Source organism: Hibiscus syriacus, unplaced genomic scaffold (assembly GCF_006381635.1).
Source record: "Hibiscus syriacus cultivar Baekdansim isolate YM2019G1 unplaced genomic scaffold, ASM638163v2 tig00117005_pilon, whole genome shotgun sequence".
Taxonomy (NCBI): Eukaryota; Viridiplantae; Streptophyta; class Magnoliopsida; order Malvales; family Malvaceae; genus Hibiscus; species Hibiscus syriacus.
The window spans coordinates 151254-161456 of NW_024063519.1; the positions used below are offsets into that span (position 1 = coordinate 151254).

General features: G+C 39.8%; 1 protein-coding gene and 1 pseudogene across 1 annotated transcript; one reads left to right on the forward strand and one right to left on the reverse strand.

Annotated features, from left to right (window-relative positions):
* LOC120194926 lies at positions 1-6284 on the forward strand. The gene is made up of 10 exons (XM_039197094.1): positions 1-427; positions 776-816; positions 1113-1230; positions 1353-1479; positions 1979-2604; positions 3113-3377; positions 3468-3747; positions 4022-4174; positions 4995-5453; positions 5712-6284. Exons 1-10 carry the CDS (start codon positions 232-234, stop codon positions 6000-6002), a joined length of 2556 nt encoding a protein of 851 aa, XP_039053025.1. The 5' UTR covers positions 1-231; the 3' UTR covers positions 6003-6284.
* A 2490-nt stretch (positions 6285-8774) lies between these two features.
* LOC120195020 lies at positions 8775-9855 on the reverse strand (annotated as a pseudogene).
* Positions 9856-10203: the final 348 nt, after the last annotated feature.

The following is a 10203-nucleotide window of genomic DNA, read 5'->3' on the forward strand; positions in this document are numbered from 1 at the left end:
CAGAGGGTTTTTACCTCGGAGACGAGAGAAAATAACTTCTTTTATAAAGCGAAGCTTTGTTCTTAAGAGATTTATCCTTCATCTGCTTCGTCGTTGCTGCGTGCTGTCTTTTATTTCCGTCGAGAGAAGCGAAAAACAAAAAGCTTAAAACGTTAACCACGTCTTCCCCCCCCCCGGATCTGAGAGAGACCTAAGCGAAACCGTTTGGAGAGGGGTACCCTGAGAGAGAGGATGAGTGGGAAAGGAGGTGGTGGGAATAATGGGCTAGGGAAGGGCAGTAGTGGAATTTCAGGTATTCCGGCTGGGTCTCGGAATATGGTCCAGAGTTTGAAGGAGATTGTGAACTGCCCTGAACCCGAGATCTATTCTATGCTTAAAGAGTGTAACATGGACCCTAACGAGGCCGTCAATCGCCTACTCTCTCAAGGTTCCCCGCCCTTTTTCTTTTCTATTTATTTTAATTTTTAAACACTTTTTTTGGTCCCCCTATTTGGTGGGTTTATTTCCCGGCTTTTTGTTAATCAAAGGATTTTTTTAATTAATTTTTAGTTTGGAGAATGATAACATCTGGGTTTTGGTGTTTTAATGTGGTAAAGTTAAAATCTGCTTAAGTTTGTACATGAGAATGCCCACAGCCTTAAACCCTGCCTCCGTAACTTTCAATTGATTGCGAAAACATATGATGCTTTGTTTCATAACTTTAGGGCTGATGAAGTTTCTGCTATTGTAATGACACTGTATTTCGTTTCTAATAAGATGCTTGCCAAATGTGTAGATCCTTTTTACGAGGTGAAGAGCAAACGGGACAAGAAAAAGGTGTGTGCCTGTGGAAATTACGTGACCATTACGTTTTCCTTGATAACCGTGTCCCTTTCTTTTCGTCTGTTGTTGTTGTTGTATAACTTAAGTGATAGATGGCACAATTGAGATCATATATTCGTCATGTCAGGTTGTCAGTTACTTTCAGCATTGCAGATGAGTGTTTAATTAGATTCACTTTTCACTGATGATGAGCTTACCCTAGTTAGTTCATTTTAATATTTTTTAATGATTTGGGATGGTTATAGTGCTTCGTGTTTTCTCTTTCGACTTGTTTCCCCCATTCTCTCCAGAGCAAAGATACAATTGATTCCAGATTTCGTGGTGCCAATAACATTGAGAGTCGTGTTGGTAGGAGTGGTTCAGACCGATATATTGGGCGTGGTGGCTCATCCAATTACAGTTCTAATGGTATGACTATGAACATGCTCCATACAATTTGGAGAAGAGTTGGCTTTTACCTGGTTAGGGAAAAAAATATCCTGGAGCTCTTTAAGATGGTTTCTCATCCATTACTGCTTTTTTTTTGTTAGAGCCTGGCCTTTTCAATGGTAAACCTGCACAAAAGAGGGAAAACGGAACCCACGCTTATGCAGACTCTTCATCTTCTGCATCTGGTCTACAAGGAAACAACATGAACCAGAGACCTCCTCCCCACGGGTAATCCATACAATCTTAATGATGATGTTTCTCGTCTGTCCAGTTCAGGAGCTGAAAAGCAGCTAGATTGTATTGCTACATTTGTCTTTTGCTTTTGCTTGCATTTGATTGAAAGCCAAGAGAAACATGATATTGGTTAACACAGAATCATTCTTAATGAAATTAACTTAGTACACCTTTGATCCTCACTGGGTTTGTGTGTTGGAACTGATCCTTATAAAAGATGATTAGTTTGGCCAGGGTGGACGTGACTATAAAATGCTCACAAAACTGGGGTAAGTGGAGTTTGGACTAGAGGCTACCTTTTTACAAACTTGTAATTGTTTTTAATGTTTAAGAAGTGTTAGGATGTTTTACATTTTTAGTTGACTGAGTTTTGTTTCCCTCATTTCTATTTTGGAATGGCATTTCTATTTGTTTGGTTCACAAACAATGTGACTGTGATATGTTTTTTATGGGTGTGCTAGTATTCTACTTTTCTCATATGTGAGCTTTGCAGTGAAGCTGTTGTCACCGAACATAAGACATCCACAGCAGGTTTAGTTGGAGTTTCTTTATTGTCACAACATTCGGGATACCAATCTGCTTGGTTGGGGGCTCCAGGTCAAGTATCAATGGCTGATATTGTCAAGATGGGCAGGCCACAAAACAAGGTGTCTGTCATACCAAACCCACCTCATCAAAGTGTTAATAATCGGGATATTGCAGTACATCCTAATATACATCCACCACATGGTCACATTTCCAAGGTGTCAGATGTTACTTATGAGCCAAATGTCACCACAAGCCAGCATAGTTCTCCAAGTGATGAATGGCCCCCCATTGACAACCCATCTACTGTCTGTGGTAACGCAGAGGCATCTGCAGAATCTGGATTGTATGCAGATGCATCTAAATTGCCTGTGGATAGAAATAACCAACACATAGAAGCCAAGTTAGAGGAAGCTGAGACAGGGGATGATGGTCCTGTTGAAACTGTCTATGATAACAATGTCCAGCCTCCTTCTATTTCAAGTAGAAATATACAAGAGGATAATTCTGGTGGCTCATCTCTTTATGATAATAACTTACGTACGGATACCAGTTCCTATCAGCCCCAAAAGCATGCTTTTGAGAATAATGAAGGTTAGTGTAGTGCTTTAAGTCACTCAATCGTGTGTGATTCATGATGAAAGTGACCTAGTTATTCACATGAATTAATCACTTATGATTAAGGCTAGCAGTGATTGCAGTTTTGGAATTTCCTTTTACAACTTATTTCTAATTGTCTTGCAATTTCATTTATATTTTAGGGTTGTTGAATCACTCCAACCCCTCGTGCACAATTAAAATATCATACATTCTTTACTTTGAATAATTTTACGTTTCTATCTCCTATGAAGTGGATTTGTGAGCCTGAGCACAACTAGAGTTGGATGTCTTCCTTGACTCCCTCTTTTCTTCTCCAAAATTATAGCCACACTTTGACCTGTGATTCTCTAAACTGTTTATTCTTAAATCTACCCTTTTCTAGAGTATAGTTCTTACCCTTATATACAGTTAGTTTTTGATCATTTGGTATAGATTTTGTCCATGGGCTAGGAAGTTTTTATGGACTTTAACACTTTATCTATCTTGTTTCTTTCTTTTTCAGCTGAAGATGATTCTTCATCAGTTGATGTGAATATGCAGAAGCTTAATTTGCATAATGATGAACAAGAGCCACCACATGAAGAGGATAATCCATCTGTAATCATACCAAACCACCTGCAAGTCCACTCCCTGGACTGTTCACATTTGAGTTTTGGAAGTTTTGGACCTGGCATTGGTTCTGAATCATTTTCAAGTCCCTTGCAGAATAATTTGGATGAAGCTCCTGAATCAGCAGATATCTCATCTATTGGGGACAATGAGGATAGGTATTCTTTTGAATCTTTTCCAAGATTTTAATTTGCCTTGTTTTTCTCTTTTGTTCTATGTACAATTGTGGTAAACATTTTTGCTTGCAGAAATCCCGAGTATTATGGCGATGAACTTCTCAGAAGTAATACAGATGAAAATATAATGTCCAGAAGTAATGTCAGCACTGGAAATTACGAGGCTACTGAATTTTCTCAACCAACTGAACTAAAGCAGGACGCTTCTGTAGCTGCCCAAGGGAGTCAATATGCATTTCCTTCATCTGCATCTGGTTATAACTATGAGAACTCTCAACAGTTAAATCCTGCTTTTACTCATCCACAAACAAACACCCAAATACACAATCTCACTCCTTTCTCAAGTGTCATGGTAATGCAACTTAATTGTATGTTCTGTTTTTCTGTTTTTAATACATGAACTTTATTTTTCTAGCTTATGATTCAAACCATATATTTTGGAGTTTGATTTAAAATTTTCTTTTACATCGAACTTTCTGGTTGACAGCTTATCCTTTTTCTTCTATGTTTCATTTTTAAGAAAAACCCTGCTGTACTGTTTGAAATTTTTGATTGACCTAATATGTTATTGGAACAGTGTGTTAGTATCTGGAGTTCCCTTCTTACCATAATGGTTTTTTGTGCAGCAAGCATATACAAATTCATTGTCAAGTACTTTGCAGACATCAACTGTTCAGACTGCAGGGGAACCGGATCTTCCATACTTGCCCTTCCCTGTGACTACAAAATACACCAATGCAGTCTCTTCCATTAGTGGTCCAACCATTTCTATGCCAGAGGTGCCCTTTGCTTTATCTTATTAATTTCTTGATGTCTGTGACTCTGCATTTCTAATAGTGACCAACTATTATCCCTTTTTATTATTTTTTTCCAAATACCATCAAGACTCAAGTCACTTGTATGGTGGCTGTATGGATAGGGGGAAAAGAGTGATAAAACATGAGAGTTTGTGAACATTTGATTTTGGTTTGTTTAAGAAGAGATAAATAGGAGGCAACTAATAGTTGGCAATGAAGATATAAGAATAAAATAAACGTCCTATATTCTCAATATTCAAAGTTAGTTTTGTTATTTTATGGGTCATTTTTTTAATTGGCATCTGAGTTGGATCTCTCCAGCTGAAGTGATTTAGAACTTCATATCATCTAATATTGAAGCTCTTTTTAATGTCAACGTTACCTGTTATTGGTGTCATCAAGTATGCACTATCTTGCTTTCATATTTGAATAGATTGAATTTTGGTTGTGAAAGCACATGCTCTACGCTGACACTGGAAACATTCTTAAACGCTAGTTCTGAACGCATCACTGATCCCTAATGTGGAATGGTGGCCTTTGACTATTCTTATCCGTCACTTCTTTGTCCTCACTCAATTATGCATCTGTTTCTACCAGACCTAGATTTAATTTTGTTGCATGTTTTTGTTATTTGCTTATGCTGTGTCGGGAAAAAGGGATAAAAATGCCTACCGACCATAAATGACTGTAAAGTTGGGTGTGGGGAAAGAAAAAACAATAGGTCAATTTCAGAGTCTAACTTAAAAAAAAATCTATAATTGGTAAGATTTAATCCTTTCCTTATAAACTTGGACATTTGCAGGCTCAGAGAGCAGCTAGTATTTCTACACCACATGAAACTCCACATACCCCGCCTGGTGCCAGTGTTGCCTCAGGACCTGCTCTTCCGCAGCATCTAGCCATGCACCCTTTTTCCCAACCTACGCTCCCATTGGGACATTTTGCCAACATGATTAGTTATCCTTTCTTGCCTCAGAGTTACACTTATATGCCACCGGCATTCCAGCAAACATTTGCTGGTAATAGTAACTATCCTCAGTCCCTGGCAGCACTACTCCCCCAATACAAAAATAGTGTTTCTGTTAGCAGCCTACCTCAATCTGCTGCAATTGTATCTGGCTATGGGCTTGGGAATTCTACCAACGTTCCTGGAGGACTTCCTCTGAATCCACCAACTGCACCTGCTGGCACAACCATTGGCTATGATGATATTCTGAGTTCTCAGTACAAGGAAAACAATCATTTGATGTCACTTAAACAGGTAACAGATGTACCAAACATTGTTCATTTGAATTGAATAGTTTGCTTTCATTTCTGTGGAATGTGTGTGCATAATATTGCATTCGTTCTTGTTAAATGGTTCTGAAGTCTTCCCTTCCTCTTTCTACCTCGACTCTCAGGGGTCTGTGATTTCAAGTACTTCTGTAGTTTTTATTTATTTATATATTTCAGTGTTCTTCATTTCTGCCGCTTTGAATCTAAAAGGGGACCCTTTTTTCCCTTTGTTTTATGTGGTTAGACTGAGAATTCAGCCATGTGGGTACATGGTGGCCCTGGCTCACGGACAATGTCTGCTGTTCCTGGAAGCACGTATTACAGCTTCCAGGGGCAGAACCTGCAAGGCAGTGGATTTCGACAAGGGCAACAGCCTTCACAGCAGTTTGGGTCTCTTGGATACCCAAATTTCTACCATTCACAAACTGGAGTATTGGGGGACCATCAGCAGCAAAACCCCATGGATGGAACTCCGAGTGGGTCTCAAGGCCAGCCATCAAAGCAGACCCAACAGTATTGGCAAAACAGTTACTGATGTAATCACCTCCTGGTTTTTCAGCAAGTGTTTGAAAGTGGCCCAATCAAAGGCATTCCTGCGATTGAATATTTACGTGTAATGGTTGGTGGGGGTCTGAAGAGACCTTGATGGCTACTGCCCTGGGCCACGAGGTTGTATTCTAATTTATTGTCTGCTTATGTTAACGTAGGAACACAGTGCTAATTTGTGATAGTGGACTATCCCTTCGCTCTTCTTTCCCTTCTTTGTTTCTCCGTTACCCTTCCCCTTTTTATAGTGAAAAGCTCCCTTTCTACTTCATCGCTCATGTTCACGTTCTGCGTCTCAGCAAGTTTGGATTTGAATGAAAGTTTAAGGTAAATTTACTCCATGTCCGACTGGTATTACCTTAATCTTACATTTAAAACGAATCTGTTATCTCGTCTATAGGTGCAGCTTCCTCGATTATTTTGTTATCCATTATTATTAATGTTGTGGCTGGTTTGGTTATATAAAGCTCAACTATTAAATGGGGCATAGAAAGATTATCTTGCATCAAGAATTAATCAAATTTAAACTTGAGAGTTAAGATAAAAGTAATAACTCTTTTTTTATGTATATATAATAAAATGTAAGCCTCGCGCTGAGCCTAGTTGATATTCCCTAATCCCTATGCCCTGGTTAGGGTAGTTGTCATGTTGAAGTAGTGTAGTTTTGACGATGGCTATTGGACTAATTGCAGCCCTATTGATTGTTGATCACACGACTTGGCTATGTAGTCTGTAGCTTTGTTTGTTTCACGAGGTGTATATTGTAGTTCGACGTCCCGTTCCTGGGCCAGGATTGGATCAGTCGGCCTATTGTGGATATTTTAGATTGTTTGTGTTTTTAAGGATGTTCACTATTGTCATATTGTGCGTTGCTGTTGTTATAAGTCGATAACCCACGTCCCATTGGAGATGTAGACCATCTAGAATCTCCCAAAGTTCTGCGTTTAGCACTGAGTAGTAGCCTATCTTGCTTCTATATCTGATTACCTATTCTCCTCGTGCAATGCCCCCTACTGAAGCTGCTTGTGTGTTGGCGTTATCCATGTTAAGTTTCACCCTCCCCATCTGTTTTTTTTGGGGGGGGGGGATTGTTGCCTTGGTCGAATCGATAATTGAGGTATTGCGTTTGTGTTTGTCGAGTTCCTTTGAACTTTGGCCTAGGAGATTGCTGACTGGAGTAGGTCGAAGTTTGACCCATAGTCACCTCCAAGCACAATATCGTTTCGTTGTTTCCATAGGCGCCAAATCAAGGTTCTGTATAGATGCTTCCAGTCGCATTCCGGGTGTGTGATTCATAGGGTGTTTTGTAAGTTCGCTTTGAGCCAATCCTCCACGGGAAGCCAAAAGAAAATCGTCCGGGACCTTGTTGATATAATTTGCGTCCATATGGATCGTGCATTATGGCAGTCCATTAGAACATGGGTTATGTCTTGTCGCACTGCTGCAGATTGAGCAAGATGTATCATCGGTCATGCCCCTGCGTGCCCTTTCACAGTTGGTGAGTAGTCGAGCTCGGAGTCTTAGCCAAATGAACTGGCGAATGCGTTGTGGCCCTTCAAATGTCCAAACCAAGGACCAAGTCGTGTCTTTTTCTTCCCAGTATGGTTGTTGTATCTGGTGGTACGAGGATTTCACCGTGCATTTGCCCTCCTCATTTCTCTTATAATTAGGTAGGTTGTCGTCAGCTGTTACGCTTGGTGGGGTATTGACAGGATGTGTGGGATATGGGTGTCGTGTAGGTGGTGTTATAGAAAGCTAGTGTTCCAGTGGCCTCGGTTATGGATTACGTCACACGTCCTCGTTGAGAGGATGATGTCTTCTTCTTGGTCTTATGCGATGTGGACTAACAGTCCTAAGCTGGGTATCCAGTTATCTGTCCAAAACTTCACGTATTGATCTTTCCCAAGCGACCATATTAGGTATTCTGTTATTAGCTGGCCAGACTCGGCTAAGTGAATACCAAATGTACGAGCATTGGTTCCTGCTGATTGATGTTGGGGCTTCGTCTTGGAATTTATATTTCGATTGGAGGACTTGTGCCCATAAGGCTTCTCTCTCGCTCAATAGGTTATATCCCATTTTTAGCTGGAATGCATCGTTTTGGACTGATAATTTTTGGAGACCTAAGCCGCCGTTCTCGGTGGGTTGGCAGCAAAGATTTCAGTTGATTAGGTTTGGTTTACGTTTGTTCGATGAGGTACCCCAAATAAACTTGTTATTTGTTCGATACTTCCACATATATCTTTCGGGATGGAGATTGTCTGCATAAAATATTTAAAAATAAATAGTAGAACAGATTTGGCCGACGTTATCCGAAAAGTAATAACTCTTTAAAATAAGAAAATTATACTCTTTTTTTCAAATCAAATCATGTTGGTTAAACATCATTATAGTAAATATTTCAAGCTTGGATTGTAGTAATATGGTGTTTTGTTAGTTTTATTTAAAATTATAAGGTATAATTACAGATTTTGGTATTCGGGTATTATATAATATAAAGTATAATATGATACAATTATAATATATAATTTTATGTTTGAATGATTTTGAAAGAATAATAAGGTTAAGAAGAGCTATAAAAACCAATTAATAATATCACAATTATTTTATTATTATCCAATTTTCAATGGAGAACAATCTGAAAAACAGTTACAACTTGAAACCCATGAGTGCTTCCTCCACCACATTAATAGAAAAGTATGATATGATAATTAAACGTAAATTTGATACCACAATTCCTTCCAAATGGTGAAGGAGAGTTTCAAGGGTTGGAGACTTCAGTTTCAGCATCCAAAACACAGTCGTCAAGGTACTGCTGATAGACATAGGAAATGAATCCCCAAATGGCCAGCACCATTGATATTACCTTCACAGCGTTCATTTTGTCATGGAAAACGAGCATGGCTGCTATGGGAGTAAATGGCAATCCTAATACTCCAATGACATTGGAAAACAAAGCTGATAGCTCAAACACCAGCGCCACTCCACCGAAAATGTAAGCCTGCCAAGATACGGCTGTCCAAAAGAGGGTCATCACATAAATAAGATGTTCTCCCCAGTAAATATTCATCCATTTCTGTCTTTAATAGTTCCCATTCTCCCGATGCGAACAACCCTACTAATGTTGCAATGCTTGCGACCGGGGATTGGTAAATTACAAGATCCAACACTAATTTAAACGATTCACTCTTCAGAACCTTACGAAAGGTGAGCTGTTGGGAAGCAACGTTCAGGCCGAACGTTGCAGTTCCGAAAATGGCGCATATGAACCCAGTTATATACTTGCCATTAGAGACTCCGGCAGGCCTTTCGGAGCTGTTATTTGCCACCAGGAGGACGGATGAAATGGTGAGAAGAAACAGGGAATTGATGATCAAAGGAGTGAATTTCTGGGAATTGAGGAAATAAGAGAAGAAAGCGTTGAAGGCCAATTGGGATGCTGAGATCAACGCCACTGTGGACACAGGGAGGTATTCGAAGGCAACTGCGTACAGATACGCATTTCCAGCCGCCAGCAGTCCGAGGGATACGTACGTAAAACCCCGCAACAGCAACGCTGATAGTTCAGTTTTCACAGCAGCAGAAGATGAATTTGCTCTGCGTTGTGAGATGAAGTAATAAGGAAGGATAATAGGGAAACCCACAACTTGAACCGCCGTAGAGATCCATTTGCTTCTTCCACCTTTCTCAAAATACAATCTTTAAAGCACCACTGCTGCTGTTTGACCACACAACACAAGGGTTGCGTATAGGGCTATCCGGAAACATCTCATCATGTCTCTCCCAGGAGGTCGTCGGTAATCAGATCTTGAACTCGCTCCTTTAGCTTCTGGGTCTGCCATGCATGTTTCAACGTGTTCATAAACTAACCAGTTCAACGAGCTAGAATTAATTGACAAAAGCTTTAATCGACAATTCTTGGCCGACGTTTCAAAGTACGTGAGCACTTACCCATGACATGAAGTTGAGTTTGTTGAGGTTTAGCCATTGACCAAACAGGAGTTCCAGGAAAGACCGAAGCCAAGGAGCCAAAGGGTGTTGTGTAAGATTCTGAGGGAAAGCAAATGCGTTTTTGGCTCTTATTTATAGACGAAATCCAGGTTTAGCTTCTGATATATATCAGAAAATCTTTATAGCATAATATAATACACAGCATTAAGCGAAACCTCATTTAAAATATTGAACTGCAC